Genomic DNA, 22241 nt, shown 5'->3' on the forward strand with positions numbered 1-22241 from the left:
GTGACATCATTATCACAAATAGAGAAAAAAAACAGATTTTTAACTAGTTAAAAGTAGACTTTAAATCGTTTAACACTTACTTAACTTTCATGACTAAAATATGCTTTATGTGCATAAATGGAATGGAAAATAAAATGGAATGGAAAATAAAATGGAATGGAAAATAAAATGGAAGCAGCATACATATCTCAGTGCTATTGTTCTGCTTTTCCTGTTTGCTATCTCAAAGAAACAGAATTGTATTGAAGTCTTATTTTTAAGATCTTCCAAAAGGCTTAATAGCTACAAACTTATTTTTTTAAATTAAATAAACCAGTTTAGCTTCTGAAAGAGTCGATGAGTTTAGAGTTGAACACTTCCCACTCACAACCTTGCATTGTACTACTTCAGGGCACTATTCCAACAAGTCTCTCATGCGCTTTTCTATTTCAGTACTTAACATCACCAATCTCCAGAAATTTTTTTCATTTATAATGCAAGTTCATAAAAAGATTCAAGAACATGAACAATATATGGCTGTAATTACAATACCTTAGCATATGTAAAAAGCGAAACCAAGTTTGTGCAACGCACTCATTATCCATTTCAGGAGGAATCAGACCTGCATCTTCATCAGGAATTTTAAATGGAGGAAACGAAGGCCCGTATGTAAAACGTAGCAACCTAGGAAGCAAGTTAGATAGACCTGTCATTCAATGAATATACCTCAAAATTTAACTATACATTTGAGCCTGGAAGAAATCAGCAGTCCACCAGTGAGCATAAAAGCAACACATTCATCATTCTAAGTTTTCCTAGAGAGCTCTGTTTTATACAAATTTTTATTCATCAAAAAATTTTGAAAAATAAATCCCTTGGAGTGTGACCAGAGGTCAAACCAAACCAGAGTTGCTAAGGTATAGCATTCTATAGCAGCTCTCCTGTCGGTTTAGCCAGAATGATTACCAATTAATATAGTTACATATATAACTGACAAGATATTACATACAGAGTGAAAAACTTTAAAGAACTTAGCTTATATCCTCAAAGGTCTTTAGCTAGTATCCAACAACACCAGCAGGCCATATACACAAATACTTGGAAGTTTTAGGCCTAAATCCCAAATTACCGGTGACTTACAATTTACACCAGCACATGAGCAGCACTCAATGCAATCCTAGAACAAGCACAGGAGAAGCAATGTAAAAACCAGCAAGCTCTTCAGAAGAGAGGCACTGCATTTCTCAGGAGCTAGGTGCTGCACAGCAGGGAAGAGCAGACCACAGCAACACAGAAGGGTTGAGGTTGGAAGTGACCTCTGGAGATCATCTAGTCCAACCCCTGTACTCTAGCAGGGTCACTTAGAGCACCCAAAGAGGACTTCACAGCAATGCGATCATGATATCACGATTATCGTCATGATAATGGCTTAAGATAAATGAACTAAGATCCTTCATTAAAAGTGCTATAACTACCTGACCAGTCACTTATAGGCTGCTCTGAGCCATTGTTGTCTTATGTAACCCCTATTTCATCCTCAATTTTGCAAAGTTACGGACCAATTTCCCTGATCAGCATTATCTTGATATTCTCCAAGAGATGCAAGCTGTGCTGTCGCAGGCTTCTCACACCCATAGAAACTAGTTTTCATCTTTCCCTAGCCTAAACTCACTTTCAGCATTATTTGTCACTTATAATCACATCTTTTTTTCTAAACTGAGAGCTGCCTGTACCAGATAAGAAATGGCCCATTTGTCAATGCCCATTTACAGAGCTTTGTCCAACCTACATGTTTTACAGAGCTAAAGTCATTACAAATGAGAGAAAGGGGAGAACAGAAGCCTATAGCCGATTCCTAAATCAAAACTTGTATAGGTTGAATTACTGTTTATCCTCTCTTGGAAATTTACTCCCCTGCCACATCGGGCACTACAGCAACTGCTACCCAATTAATGCTAAAGGCACCCAAAGTGCGTAGGGAACCAATCTGTGACACGAGTAGTTTGGACAGAAAAGAGAGAAGAGCCCTAGGACACGATGCCTCCTTCAGGACCAAAACAGAAATCCCCAGACCCATGCTGGGCAGAAGCTGCTTTCCAGTATGCTGTGCACACATTTTTATGTCGTGCTCTCGAGGAACCATTGAATACTATGTTTTTGCTCCGTAATGAACAAGTTCTGACTAATCTAGTAGAGCCTAGCATTAGCTGGGCATCCACCATGCCAAGTCATGCTGGAGTTGCTGTCTTTTCATTGAGGACAGGCTTGAGTGTCCCCTATTAGAACTTAAGCAGTAGCCTCTCATCTCTGGACTACAGTAAACTGCACCACTTTCCATTTCTCCCTTTACAAGCTGGAAGAAAACAGTTCAGGGAATGTGATTTGCATCCTAATTGAAAACCAGAACATTTTCCATAACGACTGAGCGCAGAAATAAATGGTAATCCACACATGCACCACAATGACTTAGAGTAGATGTAAAGAACCCAACAGGGGTAAAAGAAGTATCTATTGGTAAACTCAGGAGTAAGACCTTGGTTTCATTTTTCTGTGAAGTCGCATCCACATGGATATAGATTTTAACACTTCAGAAAGTGTACCAGTTCCCAAATAAAGAACTTCTATATGGTTTTAAGTTGAGGAGCTTACTTTCAGCTTATTGCTAATAACCCCGTTCAGAAAATGGTTTACTAAAACAACACTTCAACTTTTTGAATTTGGAGTTCCACTGAGGTACTAAGTATGCAGCTTCAAATAGCGCTAAAAAAGTTAACATCAAAGGAGTCCCATTTATATATATATATATATATATATATAATGTAAAAAGAACATTACTATGCAGCAGAAATGCAGACTAAGGAAACATCGTAGAAAACTTGTAGGTTACTATGCATCAACAGAACTAAAACTGTTAGTCAACAGTGGGAGATAAAACATGGGCATGAAGTGCATGGAGCAGATCTGTTCTTTTCAGATCAGTGAATCATAAATATTTTCTGTTATGCAATGCTACATCTAATGAGCTAAAAATAGCTACAGAAATAGCGTGGGAAAGGCACAGAACTTGTGTTGCAGCCTTATTTCCCCATAGGTTTATCAAGTAGCTACATGAGGTGGAAAATCCATCCACACTTGATACTTTAACAAGTACCTCAAAAGTAAAAGTTTTCACTGAGTTAAAATAAACCCCTATGAGCGGAAAGGATGATACTATTTGAGCTCTTCAGAATGCAGATGATTTAATACATCTTCAGCCTTTCAGACAGATGATTACTAAAGTCTCAGGAGAGTTGGGAAAAAGAGGTACAGTCCCTCCACTCCTCTCTTTACCAACTAATCTGATCCTGTTGGGGGAAAGGACTAGCTTTGTTCCACAAAGACTCTACACCATGAGGACCACAGTTTTAACAGCACTGAGACTCTCCTCATTGTTCAGTACCTCCTATTTAACCTGTCAAGCAGCCCACAGATCCTCACCAACCCCATGCTTCAGGTGGTTTGGTACAGCTGTACTCAGACACTCACTTGAGGACCACCACCACTGCTCAGAACGAGGAGACTGTAGCCTGCTTCTGGCCCTCCTACATCCCTGCTGCCAAGGGGCAAGAGCCAGACACATATAAACATTACCTCAGCTTTAGAGAAAAGTAGATGGAGAATTCTAGAGTTGCCTCAAACATAACACTATGCAGATATTACACGGTAGTAACAGCACTTAATAATTTTGGTGGTAACCGGCATTAAACATATAGACTATAATAGTACTATAATAGCACCAAATTATAGTTCATCCATCCCTTCTGTGCATCAGAAAAAAGTTAACAATGATGGAGAGTAATACACTCATGCTGTAAAGTGCTAAATATTAGAGAGATGCTGAGATTATACAAAAACAAAACATTTTAGCTGTTCACTTGTGAAATGAAGTCATATATGCGTGAAAAGTAGAAGCCAAGAATGCTAGTGTAGTCTCTCTGATTATGTACTTGTTTTGCTAAACTCACTTTGGACCACAATGCATTCCACAAATAAGCAAATACCATAGAAAACAAGTATAACTGATGGTCTCAGTAGGTGCACCTTTATTTCCATGGGATTTCTCCTACCTGGAAGTGAGGGCACAGATAACCTTGCTCCACTGCTCAACTACAGCAGGGTGATGTCGCCAGTTGGCCACCATCTCTTTGGCAGTTTTCCAGTAAGGTGGTGTTGGAAAGCACCGCGTACAAGCTAGTAACCACACCTCAAACAGCACGCCAATCAGTTTTTCAGCCAGACTCTCAGCAATGCCACCTTATAGCAGAAACAAAGCATGCCTTTAGTATGTAGTCAATCTAAAGGACTTCAGTCATCTCTCCAAGGATCCTTTTGATCTTGTAGAAGTCTCAGTCGTCATGATTATATCTCATATATTTAGGATTCAATTTAAGTGATAATTGCAAAAATATTCTTAAATTTGTCTTCATTTTCAAGAGTGACTCCTAATTACTTCCTATAGTCAATTAAGCTTTTTACAAGATCAAAATTTTATTTAAAGCTCAACCATATATGTGTGTCACTAAGGGATATTGTGAATACAACAACTAACATTAATTAAACTGTACTCTTGCACAGTATACTTGATGCCATATTTATTTATTTACAGATGGGTATATACTGGCAATGTTATTTTCCAACAGTCACGCCAAACACCAAGGCACATGTGTTTCAGAGAAACAGTCAGGAAACAATGTCATCTGAAACTCGTTTCTGTGACCTGTCAGTGTACACAGTTCACTGCTTTACTGAAACACATTTTGGAGAACAGACTCAGTTCCAAACCATTCAATCTTTTCTGGTAGTGCTTTATTTCAGAGTAGAGTAGCAGAATTAGGAACAAGTTATTGCACTCTTGTGGCTACTAAGAGCATTTAACAGGTTTCCCCCACCAGGCAGCTGAACAGCAAGCAGAGCCAAAGATTTTCCCAGTAATAGAACCAAACGAAAGTTGAACACAAACCTTGTACAGTTGGAGCTGCTAGAAGAGTGTCGTTAATCTGGAGAAGAAATAATAACAAAACCTCCCAGGTTTCTCTTGCCATAATTGTTGATTCACGAGCCAGTTTCTGGACAGCTTTCAAAACCTGCAAGCACAGCCTAATCTGACTAGATGCAGGGTCTGGCCTACAAGAGAAGAACAACACTACGTGAGCCTCTAAACAAATCAAAGCACCACAAAGCAATACATACAACAATCTGGACTTCGAGCAGTTACAAGAGAAAATATCAGTATTATTGAACAAGAGTGAAGAACATGAGCTAAAATGCTTGTATGCATCCTAATTCTGCCGTAGTAAGTATGAGATATACTGTAACATTTATTACATTACACACAACAGTGTAAAATGAACATTTTAACTGGAGAAACTACAACACATTATCACAAAGAGATATATTTTAGATCAAAAAAAGTTAAATTCAAATTTTGTTGAGACATCACTAATTATAACATACACAAGTCAGAAGAAAGTGCTGAAGTTAGAAGAAAAATGCTGTTAGTAAACTAGTTTAACTTCTGCCCAGTTCTCTTTTCACTTCCAAACATAGACCCAACCCCTACCCCAAATTCCTTGCATAAAGCAAGGCAGAAAAGGGTCATTAAATAGGAAAATCAAATTAGAAGAAGGGGGACAAGGAAGAAAGGAAGGAAATGACTTGACAGCGTCAAGATTTCTCTAGTAACCATTACATATACTTTATCACTGCTGAGTCACTCTGCGTAAAGTCTTCCATGCACAAGAGCAGCAGGCTTTCACCCAAACAGTTAGCTCAGACAAGGCAGACTTAAGTGCTAAATATTAGCGTGAAATATTCTGAGACGTGTCTGAGGACTGTGGCAAACAGAGCTGAGGCAGCCAGAAAGTTTACAGAGAAAAATTCAGAGTGGATTACAGACTAAGGTGTGCAATATATGTGTGCATTTTTCTCAAGACACAAGCTGTTTTCTCATCCCTGCCACTTACTGAAAGGATGGAAAAAAAAAACATGAAAATATTTCTCTCTGCTGCACTACGAAGTAGCATTACCAGATTCCAATCCTTCAATGTGGTATAGGGCACAACTCGTGTTATGGGATAAGCATTGCAAGAATATGATGAACCACTAGATAAATGCCTGCTTTTCTTAGAAACACTGTAGCTCACACTGAGGTTGCTTACGGACAGACAAGCAGTACAAATGCTATTTTAACTCTTATCTTAACAGAATAAAGGTTTTATTGCAATACTGGAAACAAGATGACAGAGAGACAAGACACTTAATATCTAATCCAAAATTTCAGACTCCTAATCGCAGTTCTGGATTTCAGTGGGTTGCTCAGTGCAAACGCTACAACCTAACAGACAGTCAAAAGCTTGGGATAAAAAGCTCTGCCTTGGTTTTAGTACTTTTTTTTTCCCAGAGAAACAAGGCAAATACTTTATCAAAGGATATTCTTAATTTTTATTCTCTTGAAGTTCCAAAGCTGTCTCACAACTTATTTCCCTAATAATTTAGTGAAACTTATGGAAGAGGCATACATTTAAGGAGCTCCATACACAAGATGACCAACGAGTTGCTTCTGAACGAACCTGGGGAAAACAACTTTGAACTCTCCATTTACCTACTAGTAACTCTCTTCTACAAAATCAACTGAACAGCAACTTAGTTTGCAGCATTTTGCAGGCATGTTTTAAGATTTCTACAGAACTTGATCTTTTGGTTCCCACACGCTTAAGCAATAGGAATAGTTTCAGGGTGTTGTATTTAGCCCAGAAGTTCTTACCAAAAGTGTTTACTATGTTTGGACAGCCTTGTATTTATCTACATGGTGTCTCAAGAGATTCCAGATGTATCAGTTGCACCCACTAGCCAGATGCCAAGTCTATGCCTTGATCTCCCTATTCTGTTTGTGGAGTTTTGTATGTATAGGGGAGTGTTCACATTTTCCATGTTTCAAACAAACATCTATTTGCACTGAAGTCGTATCTGACAGCAATAACCACCATCATTAATCAAGCAAGCAGCAAGGTTTTCCGATTATCATAGGGTGGTGAGAGACAGACAGCCTGGGGGCTGCTTGAGGACCACTCAACTCCACTATGAAAAAGGTGTTCATTACCTCATGGGTGGAGAGGAGGATACAGGCACCCTCCCTCTAGTCCATGAGGTAAACAGAAAAAAAGGAAACTTGACTCACTTATTTTTCAGTTTCTTGTTTTTCAGCAGCACACCTTTTTCAAGGACTGCGCCTACAAACTGTTGCTTTAGCTGAGCATTCAAACTACTGTGAATTAGAGAGCAATCTATTTGGTGAATACATGTTTTTCTGACACTATTTGAGTTTGAACCGCTCACTTGAGGCTTTTTGACCCCATTTGAAACCACTCATTTGTACATCCTTAGGGTTTGAAACTCTCACTGCAACTTTAGACCACCACTTTTAAAGGATGAGACACTAACAGCCGCATCATTTCTAGGGAAACAGGATGAGGAATGAAGCTATTTTAATCACAAACTCCTATATTAAATAGCCTTCTAATAAATGCTTAATATTTTAAGCACACTAACAAGAGACACTTATCCAGGAGATGCCTAGAAGGAGGTTGCTGCAAGAGCTGCCCAAAAAGAATACTTGCACGGCAGCTCTTGCAGGAACCTCCTATGGGATCAGTTATGTAAAATAAAAGTATTTCTACCCCTTTCCTTCCACAGGTGCATAAACAAGCATCTCCCCCCCCCCCCCCCCCGCAAGAAAGGGAGGGCACAGTTCAGTTCTGCATTTATAGTCTGCTTTCCTCTTGCTGGAGTTCTGAACTAAATTCTGAACACAGGAACATGGAAGAGAAACTTTGTAGTTCTTCCTTGAAAAGGGAGTAGAGGCTTGAACATCAAGTATGGCATGCAACAGCCATGAAAAACAGCATCTCAGGTAAGTAACAGGGGCTTTTGGAAGAAGAGTAGAAGACTGTTATACTTTAAGGTATCATTGTGTGTTTCCAGCCTCCCTGTGCCTGGATGTTAATTACTTCATTCAAAAGCCATTAAGTTCAGTCTACTATCCTGCATCAACTTCAATAAATGGAAGTTTGAGAAAGAAAGGTAGAACACTAGCTTCTGCCAAGACTTCTTAACTGCCTGCTAACGTGGCCTCTGCCAGGGAAGAAGTCAAGGGATCACAGTAAGAATTATTTAATGCACTAGCGAGTTTATTCTCCAGTGCACCGAAGGTGTAAAGTTTTCTAGGCAGTAGACTTAATTCTGCATTGTTAAGCAGGCCAGTCATTCTGCAGAGATTTCTTTAGCAATCTAAACATAGGCTATTGATAAATGTGCATGTACTAGATATGAAAATAGTCTTTAATTGGGACCTGGAACTTCTACTTCAGCCTTCTTTTAAGATTTCTCTGAACTACAGCTTTACACTGACAAATAGCCATCACCAGTGGCCTCTTTGTAAAATTACTGCATTGTAAAATATTGAATACCTGTACGGAAACAATCTTGTGTTTAAAACAAGTGTAGTAGCTGGTGCCTACAATCAATGACTAAAAGAATTCAGGCTCATTCTCACTGTGTACCAACACTTTGTGCAAGACTGATTATACATGTGGGAAAATGAGCCCAAAGACTGACATGTGCACAGCAAGAGGCCCTTAAGTTTACTCCAGTTGACACTCAAGGCTTCTCCATTCCCTAACTTTTGTTTTAGCTGGAAAGAAGAATACACACACACACACACACACTTGGATACCTCTGTTTTCCAGGTCTCCATATCATTTATTGCAGATAAATTTCAGACAGTGACTTAGAGCTGTCATACCACAAAGAGAACTTGATCTCAGACAAAAAAAATTAGTAGCATAACAGAAGCTGAACAAAAAGCCAGAAGACAGGATCATATTAAGGGTAAGGTCCACAAAGATACTCAGGCATCTGAAAAGACTTATATTAACTGTATAAATACCTTTGAGACTCAGCCCTAAATGCATTCTCATTGCTGTGGCTCAAAGCTAGAGGCAGAAATACAGGGGCACGGAGATACCACTATTACTCCTGCTCTCCTTTGCCACAGGTTTGTGTTTTGTTCTCGTGGCAGGCTTTACGGATGTTTAATTCTGACTTCATTCTTATAGTGAGAGTTCCACGACAAGCCTCAGGAGGTCACCCAAGCCCAGTCAAGGCACTAGTCAGGCATAGTCTAATTAATGACTAGGAAGCAGCTAACTAGGTTCACCTGCATTTCCTTGACTTCCCAAACCCAGATAACCAAGAAGCAACTGACAGTCAGAAGCAGCCTTCTGTATAAGTCTAATCCAGAAGCATGCCCTTCTCTAATTTATGTCCTCTGCTAGTTCCCCTGACCATCTTTTAATAGAAATAAAAAGGCTCCTTTACTACAAGTTCAAAAACGGGTAAAAACTAAGGTTAGTGGGTAAACTGTTAGATATGTGAATAAAGAGCAGTGACCACCTGGTCCGAATTTGTACGAATTACTATTCAGAATTCTTCATTAAACACTGCCGTCAGGTGATGTTAAGTGATCCAGGTGCAGCAGAGCATTCTAAAGGTCACTTACAGTGATACAAAATTAAAGTTTCTTTAAGGCAGATGGTATAGTTCTTTATACATTTGTACTAAACATTGATTTTAAGTGATTTCAGTGATTACACTGGTCATATTTAATTACTATTTCAAAGGGCAGTCTCCTTTTCCTTATCTGGTATCTATGTGCTCCACAGCAGCAAGTAATCTTGTCAAAATATCAATCAAATATGATGCTACCAAGAGCACTCTAACAACAAAACTTCTTGTCCAAGATCTAGAAGCATATGTATCTTCAAAACTATTATCTGTTGATGTTCTTTATAATATCTGGGTGTTAGAGAGCAAGCACTTCTCTGTGGAGTCCTTTGAAAGTTACTTAACAGGCAGCAAGCATGGAGAAGTAAGCCACCTTACTGCGGGATCACATCAGAAATGCAGCCCCCCTTTAAGTAAAAGGAGCATGAGATAGCCAAGATGCACTTTTAGTTTTCAGCTTTAAGCAGTACCAAACACATTTCCCTCCCCGAGCCCTGAGAACAATCTCCATTAGATGACCAAAGTTCTCAGATCAGCAAACATTCGAGTCTATGAGTGATCTTTAAGTAGTTACCTAAACACTGCAGCAACAGCCATACTACTGAAAACTATAAAACATGTTTGGAGAGGACGCCTACCTCCTAACTTCAAACTTAACTGTGGCTTGCAACAGCTGCACTCTTATTTTAATAAAGAGCCTCCATCATTCACTCAGACCTCTCTGACAGATGCTACCTGCTGACTACAGCATTAAATTCCTGAACCTCTTTCCCCACCACTAGCACTGCTGACCTGATACTCACCTTGGTACAAAGAGATTTTGGAGATGTTTGAGAATGCTTTGAACATAAAGGTTTGGTTCCTTAATAACTGGTAAAGGAATGGAGTCCTTAGGTAATACAAGGGCCATAATCCAATCCGTATATACATCGACACAGTATTTCACAGTATCGCCATCCAGAGGAAGAGTCAGTCCATAACAAACCACCTCCATAGTCCATTTCACCTAAACAAAACACAAAGCAAGATGTTGTTAGCACACATTGCTTTTACCACATAAAATAGTTAATAGTTATTACATTAGAACCAATTCCATTTGACACATACATGAGTTAATGACTTCATAAGGCCTTGATACTGCATTAAAAAAAATCTGAAAATTACAAATAAACTACTCTAAGCCCTGAATCTTAGTCTAACCGTAGACAGACAACTCTGAGCATGCAAGTACTGGGTAACACGCAACAGTGTTATTAACAGGAAAGTTTTAAATTCAGGACAACAGTTACACATACCCAGTGCTACTACATAGAGACTTTTTTAAAAGCCCACATACTTGTTGTTTCAACAATGATGAGCTCACTCCAAAAAGACTTTCATATGCTAACCACTAAATTTCTTGGATTTTTTTTTTTTTTTAATAAAAAAACATCAGGTCAAATTTGCTCATATAAGAGCTCAGATAAACACTGCACACCACTTATTATTTGGCCATAAAGTCCACTGTTACTTATATGGATTACTAACCTAATACAGTACACTTCAAAGGGTTAAACTATTAAGAAAAAATCTTTAAGTCCACAGAAAATCATTAAGTAGCCAATCTAGCATGAAGAAAGTGTTCTCTAAGAAAATGCACTTACTTCTTTGTCTGTTTTCAGTAAACTCTCACTTCCAACTGATGATGTAATTAAAGCTTGCCCAAGAGGACGTACCACTGCATTTGCCACTTCTCTCCCCACATTTTCAGGATAGCTGTGAAGTACACTCGTATTACCCTGATCATTTTGAATGACTAGATGCAAGGATCTCCACTCCGAGTACATAGTGCCTCTATGCTACAAACCAAGCAATACCTGGGGTACAAGGCATTTAAAAGACAAAAATAAACAGAATTAGTAGAAATGTCTATGACATTAAGTTACTAAAACTGAGGCTGTGTGCCTCTCATAAGTTCAAGATGCAAACAGATGTATCGAACCAGAAATCACAGTAAGTTTCAATTGAAAACTTGAATACACAGAGTAGCAACCTGCTTGAGACACATAAGAATCTAGGAGAAATAACTTCATTTCACACTGCCCCTGCAGGGGTGGAACAAGCAGGGAGAATGCTCTTACAGAAGATAACAGTTCTACAAGTATTTCATTCACATAGAAAGGGAACACACACACGCACAAAAAGTCATTGCTTCAGCTCAACAGTAGTTAGAAATGCGTATCAGTAAGCTTTCAGGAAAGTCTTGAGTTTTGTCTTCCAAAATGCCTAAGTCTCTTCTTACCACATGCACTACTCAAAAGTGATGGCTGAAAATTCTGACACATACAGAGAAGTATAGCTGTGCTGAAGGAATCCACCAAATCTCAGCTAATCCCTACATCATCACTGTCAGGAGGCTAATTCTTTTTTAAACAGAGATTCAAAGTTTTACTATGAACTCACATATCGCTACCAAATTTGAGACATTTGTGTAAACCCTACAGCATTTAAAAATCTAAGTCTTGAAGTTGAACAGGGTTGGTCTTCACACTAATCTAATCTTTTTGCCATATGAATACATCTGCATATCTAACTCAGCTGAGACATACTGGACTCCTACAATAACTTATTCTAAATAACTTGTCAAAATTAACACCACAATTGTCATACCATTCTGGTTTTATCAGTTTATGAGAAAGTTTATCTACAACCGGTAGAACTCCTGGTAAAAGATCCTGTTCCTAGGAAGAGGCTGAAGTGACATGCACTGGCTACGGTTGAAATAAGGTAAAGAGATTCAAAGGCTTCCATCTCTGCACACAGAGTTACTGCTCCTTTAGGTCAGCTGATGTCAACACACATAGGCACTCCCTAACCTACATTTGCCTTATAGATCCAGGATAAAAAAAAGTTTCCAAGATTAGGTCTAGCAGACCTAGATAAGAAAAGCATAGAGCCACCCTTCCAACCTCCCCAGCACAACTGCAGCTGGATGTATTCACCTGTCACAGAATGAGCCAGTTCAAGGAGCTAAGCTGACCATAAACTAATTGCTTCTGGGCAGTATTAGCTTTTACAGCATTTTTTTTGCTTTGTCATGAAGTCACAACCTAATAAGGTATGTTTGAAGGAGCAAAAGTAAAAGTATCATCCCACAGTTGGTCTAAATCAAGTATGGCAGGAATGCCTTTCTGCCGCAAGAGCCATGGAATCATAGAAGTAAGGTTGGAAGGGACCTCTGGAGATTATCTAGTCCAACGCTCAGCATAGGCCATACGGGGATTGAAACCGTGACCTTGACATTACCAGCACCATGCTCTAACCACGTGAGCTAAACCTGGCCCCCACGCTGCAGCATGAGTACACACGCAACTTTGCAGAAGCTTCAGAGCCTGGCCAGAGCAAGCAGCACTGGGTGACCAGGAGGCAGCATGCTGTGCAACTAGCCCAGCAGCTTGACGCAGGACTGCTGTCCAGCCACACTGGGCAGTACAAGGAGGTCTGCCACATGCCACCACATCAGCAAGCGCTAAGGCAGCACAAAAGTTGTCTGCTGGGACAGTTTCTAGCTGTATTGGGATCTGATCCAACTTAGGTTAGACGAACACCAGCGCCAAAGGAGCAATGAGAACACACGTCCAGAAGGGGTGGTAGGAACATCCCTTCTGGCAATAGTCAGCATTTGTACCAGATCAGAGCAACATCAAAACCACTGCTTAAGCTGGTGGTACCACAGCAGTCTAAGCAAGCAGAAGAGAGACTGTACTATCTGTTCTTTCTCTGCTCCCACATCAACGCTGTCAGTCTTCAGATCACTTATCTGAGCAAGCTGACCACAAACAATAAAAACAAGAAAACCAAGCTTGGCACAGGAGAGCAGGCATGAGTATTCAACAGCCTCAACTTCAATCAGCTCGAGCTGTCATGAATGGCATGCTGAGTATTGCTTGTCCACTACACTTAGCCAGCACATTACAGGAGGCAGCTATACAAGGAATGTTTAGAATACCTCCCTTAAACACTTCTTGGTCCAAAACCAAACAAGAAGCTGAGCCTGGAAACACTCTTTCCTAAGGACAAACCACCATCTAAGCCCCTCAGTGCTGATTTATTCCAAAAAGCTATGTAAAAAGCCTGTTGATTCCCTTCTTGCTGCTGCCCTTCCTCCTCAAAACTTGGTTTTCCAAACTATCTCCTTCCTGGTTTGAGGCAGAAGTCACATGTGCTCATTTGATATCAAGTTAATCAGAGCAGTCACAGCCTGCAGGAAGTATAACCTCTACATCTTTTAGATGTTTCTTCTCCTCTGGGAGCAGTGGCAGGGGCGACATGCATTGCATTGCAGTCATTATCCTCAGGCTCAGAGGGGAAAAGAGCAATTCCAAGACATTAGCTCTTGGGACACTGAAAAGAGACAATATATTAAAAAGTCAAGTGAAGATGGACTTACAACCTCAACTAAAACATCAGCCTTAGCAATGGCTTCAGTCACTGGTTAACTTCTTTGGATAGGTTTCCCTCTTGCTATCTTTTCCTCTTCTTCATGCCCTTAAACCCATATGGCCTCTTCTTCACCTTCCCCTCCTTCTGCTCCACCTGAACATCGCCTTCATCTCCAGTGTGCTTGCAGTGATAGCAAGAGAGGCAGAAGTAAACTAGAATCCACTCTGCAAACTCCCTCTTAGCACTTCTTACTCCCACTTGTTCCTTCCCCTCTCAGGCCTGCAGCACCACCTCTCCCCAAGACCAGCACCCCTTTCCTCCCCCTGCCCTTCCCTCTGTGAGGAGCAGCAAAGGCAGTCTCCATCCCTCACACCAGGCATGGAGCAGTCCATTAGGGAAGTGCATAACACCATTTGAGGAGCGCTGGTTTAAATAAGACTACCTTAGCTGATCAAGCTGTGCACACTTTCCATTGCCAAGCTTCAGCTGAAGAGGCGGTAACTAACAGCTAATGGCAGAAATTAGTGCATCAGTAACTGCAAGCACACTTACTCTGCCTTTACACCAGAACAGCATTCCCAGAAGCATCAAAGTATTGCACCATGGAGATAAATTATAGGTGCCCCCCCCCCCCCCAGATAGAAGCTCTCATGTAGTGATCAGGGAAGAAAAGATCTCCCAAGTTCCAATGCACTGTGAAAATCCTGCATTCTTCTAGTGCAAAGGATGTGACCGCCTGCCTTCTCGCAGCTTCCAGCCGCGCTAAGCAAAGACGCAAAGCTCCGCCATCAGATCCTTCCCAACTTCGGGGTCAAGGAACATTTGTAACAGAAATCAGAGAACATGCCTTTCATAAGGCACATTTGGACGCAAGGAAGGGGTCACCAAAGCCTCTGGTGCCACATACTCACAGCCTCCTGCCTGACCTCCATATGCAACTTTAATGCCCACATCTGTATCTTATTAATATTTAAGTCTACCTTTGATCCTACCATATAAGAAATCTTCTGTTAGTCTTATCAGTACATAAAAAATATTAAAACACAAGTAGATGCTTCAGATGTAAAATTCCTGAGATGTAATTTCCCAAGCCACTGATTGAGTCACCTCATACATTTAGCAGTAAATATTTATTTGCAAGACCGAAACGTTATTTTTCATCCTATACTCCATTTTGTCTATCATTTGAATTGAAAATTCTTACTATTTCTTAGGATTTCACTGTATCTCAAGCCATCTACACTTCAGTTTCATAAAAGCTGGACATAACTTAAAAGGTTAAAAATGCTGGTAAATCTCCCCGCGCAATTATATGCTTGTACAATATTCAGTTTTCAGATTCAACATAAAGACAGTACTACTGCAGTTTGAAAAACCTTTAGACAAAAGATATGTAATACATTACCTACAGATGCAGGACTTACTCCCTTGGAAGACACTGTAGTTATCAAGTTACTTAAATAGCTAGGGCAAACGAAAAGATAGAGATGCAACTTCCACATCACATATAATCTGCACCTTAATTTTACTTCAGATTTTGTCATGCTTCTGCATGTCAGCTTCAAAAAGCACTTTGCCTGGCTCAAATTACATCAGCTGCACAAAGTTTAGGAGACTATTTATTCCATAGACATGTTTTCTTGAGGTTAAAAATCACTAAGGACTCAGAATTACAGACTACCTACACTGGGGGAGGAATAGATGTTAATATAAAAATTCTGAAGTTTTCCAAGTGATTTTACATATTCAAATTCAGAAACAGGATGAGTTTTATTCCTGAAAGCTGTGCTAAATAAATAAAAAGCTGAGTTCCCTCCCCCCTTTTCTTTTATGAACAGAGGGATCAGGAAAGAGGTTGTAAATATTAACACTGGTAGAACAGCTGATAGATGAGAAGATAAAATATTTGTCATCTTTGATGAAACCAAGTATACTTTCAATATTTCTTAGTATGGTAAATACTTTGGATTTCAATATATTCCTTCCAGATTCACTTCAACGTTGTCATTTTAGTAACTACCACCTTACAAACTACTGAAGATGGATATTTCAGCCTTTCTGCAGGCTATTACTGCTCTGATTAACTTGATATCAGAAGAGCACATGTGACTTCTGCCTCAAACCAGGAAGATGACAGTTTGGAAAAAGCACATAAAGACACTACAAGTTGGTACACATAGAAGAAGTTACTAATGAACTTATAAAATTCCCCCCAAAATCAACATATTTAAGTTTTATTTCCAGTCCCCAAAGACTTCAGATGGAAACTACAGCCAAAATATATCTGGATCAGTAAAGTAAGAAGGTGAGAATTATCTAAGTAATAGACCCACATTCTGTATATATTTTTGAAGCAAATAAAGAACTTAATGTAGAGGTGGATTTTTTTGGAGCAGGGGTAGTAAAGAACCAATGTTTGTGCAGAAAGCAGATAGGAGAAGGGATAGGGGAAGACCCTCCGAACTCGAACATCCAGCCTTTTATGCTCAACAGCTTTGTTTGCCTACAACACTAAAGGGTTAGGAGTACAAGGAAAAAAAAATGCTCCCAAAATGGAAGCTGTATGGATTTCATCAGGACAAATAAATAAATAAATAAAAAAAAAAAAAAAAAAAAGCCCATATACCACAAGAAACCCACAACCCCACCCACAGACTCATTCCACAGAGACATTAATATTATTAAATAGTACCACAGCAGATGCAAAGCAGCAGAGAGGTGCCCAAGGAAGACTTCACTAAAGACAATAGGACCTAATTCAGACTGGCAGCAATCCAAAGGGTCTACACAATAAAGTTCCACAATATTAGATACATTTTAGAAGCATTCCATGGAAAACAAGCAGTTCCTCTCACCAATACTACCTCCACCACACCAACAGTATTGACATCTGCTCCCTAAATGCTAGGATTACTGTCAGAAGGGACACATCATCCAAAGAACCATCTTGCCACAAACAGTATCAAAATATTTATGATTAATTTTCAGTCCAGCTGAGGCTTACATTTTGAACACAGACACTTGCCTCACCTTTGCACAGCTGCCCCTTCACCCTCCAATTTTCTGCTGGAGGGTACACAGAGAGCTGTTTAGACCTTACCAAGACTAAATAACTTGGCACTTTTCCCAGATTAAGCCCACGAGGACTGAAGAAGTGCACACTCCTCCAGGCAACTCACCTTTGGAGCCCAAGCAATAAGTACGCTGTGACCTAGGCACACGTTACATTCTAAAGACAACAAGCAGAATAGGAGGTAAAAAAAATAAAATAAGGCAACAGACAGACAGAAGATTCACAGAGATCAAGACTCCAAGCCCTGCTCTTCTAAAAGTCAGCATTGTTAAGCACAAAAGAAGAAATGGAGACCCATGTCAGGATATCCACGGAGTTACTGGTCAAGATACTGAAGAAGCAGCGTTGATTCAAAGCCTTCTGTTAGATCAGGCTAAGTGAGCCACTCAACCACATGGCTCCCGAGCAGAAGTGAAGAGCATCACAGCCCTCCTTACCCAGGGAGGAAGTGTTACCACTTAACTGTAGCAGAAACTGGTACAGGAGTCTGACGCATGAAAAGCTGGGTCTCAATCAAAGTGCCATCTGAACAAGAGGGTCTGAGTCTCCCTGGCACTCCCTACTGATCAGCTTCAGAGACCCTATCACAACTCTGGTCTCCAAAAACACCATTAGACACCAGTCTCCCCAAAGCAAAAAGCATCGGTATCTACCTTCAAGAAGGCTACTTAGAAATTGGATACTGTAAAATCTGAAGATTAACAGAGCTATAAGATATAAAGAACAACAATTAATTTCATGTTTTGAATATTACTTTGTTTTCAAGGTTTACTACTCAGACATCACTACTACCTTGTTTCTTCCTGTCAGCCTCATCTTTGAGAGCTATGCTGAGCAAGTCGTCAGATGACCTGCCTGCTGGGTACTTTCAGGAGTTCTAGTTCTCATTTACACCAAAAACTGCTTTATGAACTCCACTGTGACACAGATCGTTTATCTTGACTGAAAACAACTTTGACCCAATCATTTATTTTTACACTTGCACTTCTTTCTCAGTCCAGATCCTACTGTAACTCTACAAATCACATTGGTCCCACTAGGAAGCGCTTTCCTGAAGCCGATGGCCCCTGAGCAGCAAGTCTGCTGCGTTTCTCCCACTGTCCACCACTTCCACACCACCAGAGCTGCTAGCCCACAGGTTCCAACTACCAGATGGGAAGAAAAACAAATAAGGAAAACCAGACATCACGCTAGATACATCACAACGCTCAGTACAATAGGACTACAGCCACTAACACAAAATTATCCACAGTCGGGAGAGAAACTGTAACGACAACTCCCCCCCCCCCCACACGACCGTTCTCCTGCTTGCAGGACTCGGACACGCCGGGGAGGGACGTTCACCAGCTGCAAGCGGCACCGCACGGGCCTTCGAGGGACTCCGGCGCGCGCGGAGCCGCTCGCTGCCACCCGGCGAAGGGCCTGGGCCGAGGGACGCCGCCGCCACCGGGCGGGGGCCCGCGGAGGCCGCTCCCACCGGCCGCGCTACCCGCAGGCCGCCGCGGAAACGAGCCGCGGAAACGCGCCGCTCCGGCCCCGCCGCCGCCGCCCACGGGCAGGTGCCCCCGGCGGGCAGCGCAGAGGTCAGTGGGGAGCCTCGCGGGCGGCGCCCGCCGCCACAGGCCCCGCCGGCGGCAGGAGCGGGCCGGGCCCGGGCCGCCTTACCTGCGCCGAAGGGCCCGGCGGGCATGTCGGGGCAGCGCCGGCCGCTGCGCCCTCAGGCCGCCGGCTCCATGGCGCCCGCGGCGGCCGAGGCGACACAGGGGGAGACGCCGCGCCGCCCTGCTCCGCTCAACTCCGCTCCCCGCGGCCACTTCCGGCAGCGCCAGAAAACTCACGGCTGGGAGCCGGGCGCATGCGCACAGCCGCCTGCAGCACGACCGCCCATCCTCAAGCCAGACCCCCCGCCCCCCATGCAGACAGCGCCGAATAAGTCGCGGAGCAGGCCGTGTGCGCGTGCGTGAGCCAACCTCGCCAGCGCCTTTCGTCTCCGTCTTGCTCTTCCTCTTAAAGGGGCAGCGCGCCATGGCCGCGCTCCCCGCCCCCACGTTGCCGCCCTTCTCCACGACGTTCCTCACGCCGCCTTCTGGCGAGGGCCCGCAGCGAGAGCGGCGGCGACCCCAGCGAGCGGGGCCCTACAGGGCTTTGCCTCGGACCTTACTGACCTCCACCGCGGGCTGCGGCCCTTAGAGCCTTGTGGTCTACCGGGGTCGCCAGGAGCAAGAGCCGGGCCTTAGCGTGAGCGAGGTCCCTGGGGAGCAGGCAGGGCAGCGTGGGGCCAGGGCCCCCAACTGGCGCCACGGTGAGAACCGCACCTCCAGCCTCCCTTGCACCTTGCTCTTCTTGTGCTCTGCCACCAGCTGCTGACAGTGATGGCTCGTCAGCCGGGCGCCGAGGTGGAGGCTCGGAGCAGAGCTGCCGACGCCAGCAACGCACCGACATCCTGGCTGGCCACGGGCCTCTTCCCAGGTGGATGCCTGCTGTCTGAAACCAGAGGCCAGCTGGGATGAGGAAAGGCAGCTCTAGCTCCCCTTTCCGAGGACTACATACCAGATCCCTCCCCACCAGCTTTCTTTATTCCCAGTCTCATTTCCTGCCTTCCCTGGCCCTTGGTTTTGATTAAAGACCTTTTCAGTTTCAGAAAGAACTGACCCAGTAGTGTTAAGTCGTATTTGATTAAAAGACAGCTAGTAGAAAAAGCATAAAGCCCTCTGCACAGAGCAGTACCCGTTCCCACCACGATGTGACGTCATTTTGCACAGAGCAGGAGGGTACAAGGTCTGCCAGCACTTTCTGCAGTCACGAAGCATTTACCTACTCCACTCCTTGGTCAGTGCAGCAGGAAAATGTCAGCCAAAACAAACAGCAGCCTGCAAAGACATTTTTAACTCCTTTTATTGCCATCCCTGGAAGAAACACCATTATTTCCCATGCCAACTGTGCCAGTGTCCTGGAACAAGAACTCAGTTCTTTTACTTATCCTGTGCGTCCTTGTGCTCAGGAGGCTGGCTGGCAGCAGGTGGAGAGTTTTCCTGATAAGGATTTGCCCAGTGCTTTTACTTTAAATCCCGGTTTTATGTAATTCCCCCTCACACACTCAAAGGCAGGGGCAGCCTTGAGGGACTCAATCCTTCATAGTAGCATGAACCTCTGGTATCTAAAAAAAAAAAAAAAAAAAGTGCATTGGAGAGAAAGCATTAGCAAGGTTACTGAAGTGTATGTGCAGTAGGGACTGGGAATGCCCAGAGTGAAAAGAGAACACAATGCACAAGCAACAGCTCAGTGAAGCAAACAACACAAGTACATGGATATTATGCAACTAAAAGAAACAGTGCAGACCTAACTGACAGACCCCACAGCTCCCCCCAATCCAGTACACAGTCACAATTTGCTTACTGAGCCTTTGTCCCCCTACCTGCTGTATCAGAGGGGCAAACGCTCCCTCCATTCTCGTTTGCATTATGTTCCATAGCTGCAGAGAAAGGAGAACTTGCAGTTCATCTACAGCAGCCTGTGGCAAACCATCTTTCTGCTCTTCTCCTTTGCACTCACTGTATATGGTTTTCAAAACTACTGTTAATTGCTTCAGGGCTGTCTGCCACTGCCTCTGCTTTGTCTTGTCAGGTCAATGTACTTTGCCGTGTTTCAATTCTCTATCTGTTCTCACAGGATTCATGCACTTTACCAGTTTCATGCTATCTCTATTAACACATAAAAAAAGTCATCAGTCCTGTTTCCCTCTGCACTGGAAACTGTACACCTGCACAGATGTTCCCTCTGCAAAAAAGTGCTACAGAGGGACTCTTTCTGGAGTACTCTGAAAGCATCTCCTGCAGCAGACTCTCAGGAGACTCTTATAGCCCTTTAGTCCCTTGGTTCAAAATCAGGAAAAAACAATCAACATCATGCCGCCAGCCAGGAACTACGAATTCACTCTTAACTTTACGAAGGTTGCGCAGTATCAGCAGGCAGCAATAATCCCAGAAGGGCAGCTTCCTTCAGGTAAAGTTTTGTCATTAGGGATTCCCTGTGCTTTGAGGTATGCAAGATATATTGCACCATCATTTATGACTGCTGAAGCAGTAATTAAAACTCTTTGATGTTTCTCCTTTGAGTCTAGAAGAGATGATTGGCCAGGTCCCCCAGTGTGCCTACTGTTCAATACAGCAATCAAAAACATTGCTAAGTGACGTGCAGGTGCTCTGCAAACACACTTAGTGCCTGATGGCTCCCTGAATTCTCATTCTTGAAGTTTGTATACCACAAGAAAAGGTCCTGTGTTTTCTTCTCCAGGCTGAAGAAGTAGAGCAGTACAGAAACAGAATGGTTTCTTGTCCTTCACAAAAGGTCTGGAGAAGGGACTCTAACACTGAACAATCCACAAATTTGCTAGTTGGCCCCGCACGCAGGTGCAGGGATGAGTCGCACAGTGTTTGGCCCAGCTCCAAACCTCCAAACCTCCCTGGTGACAAGGAGTTTCACCCCAGCTGAAATATTAACTTGTCTCCAAAAACAAGGGGTGAAGAAAGGAAAAACTCAGCAAGATTTGTGTTTGGTTGTTGCTGACATTCTTGAAATGCACATGGGAATGTTTAGATCTGAGGTGAAAAGGACTTCGTGACCTGCAAATACAGCAGCATATGGAAGGCCTGGAGCAGCAAACAGTAGGGCTGGTGCAGGCAGTACAAAAGGGCATGTAGAGGAGCCCAGCAGGAAATGTTCTGGTCCCAGCCACTCACCAGGCTGGCCACTGGTGGAGGAGAGTCTCTGGGACTCCAAGGATGAGGAGCAGACAGAGGGGTGAGAGGATGAGAAGGGTAACAGTATTGCTTTCTGGCCATTAGTGGTTAACAAAGCAAAGGGCACCCAATGGTGCTTCAGCGTACCTCAGATTACACACAGTTACAAAATTTGGCAGAAACATCTTGGCAAAAGCTGAGAGAAAGGCTGGAATAGTGGTTGTTGGGAATATTGGACCTTGGATGAGATAGTGTCCATTTAAATCCTCAAGAATTAATATGTTTGGATGCCATGCCACAAAACTCTTATGATTATGCAGCGGCTGAGAAAAGCAAAGGGTAATGAACGTCACTTCCTGTGGATATGGCTCCAGGAAGCCTTGACATTTCAGTATCCCTTGCTTTTCAACTGGGATGAAAAATCAGCA

The 22241-nt window shown here is 42.6% G+C and overlaps 1 protein-coding gene across 6 annotated transcripts in view; it reads right to left on the reverse strand.

The window, feature by feature from the left end:
• RALGAPB (Ral GTPase activating protein non-catalytic subunit beta) overlaps positions 1 to 18850 on the reverse strand; it is a 69378-nt gene extending 50528 nt beyond the window's left edge. For 5 of the 6 annotated variants that reach the window (XM_062589126.1, XM_062589125.1, XM_062589127.1 and 2 more), the window contains exons 1-6: positions 18740 to 18850; positions 11223 to 11435; positions 10383 to 10585; positions 4979 to 5142; positions 4086 to 4272; positions 532 to 663 (exon numbers count right to left, since the gene is read on the reverse strand). In XM_062589126.1, the coding sequence (XP_062445110.1) occupies positions 532 to 663; positions 4086 to 4272; positions 4979 to 5142; positions 10383 to 10585; positions 11223 to 11405 (869 nt within the window). In that variant the 5' untranslated portion in view covers positions 11406 to 11435; positions 18740 to 18850. Of the gene's footprint in view, positions 1 to 531; positions 664 to 4085; positions 4273 to 4978; positions 5143 to 8749; positions 8799 to 10382; positions 10586 to 11222; positions 11436 to 18739 lie in introns of those variants that run through there. The other variant, XM_062589128.1, reaches the window with a different exon arrangement.
• Between the last annotated feature and the right edge of the window lie 3391 nt (positions 18851 to 22241).

This window comes from Rhea pennata, chromosome 16, assembly GCF_028389875.1.
Source record: "Rhea pennata isolate bPtePen1 chromosome 16, bPtePen1.pri, whole genome shotgun sequence".
Lineage (NCBI taxonomy): Eukaryota > Metazoa > Chordata > Aves > Rheiformes > Rheidae > Rhea > Rhea pennata.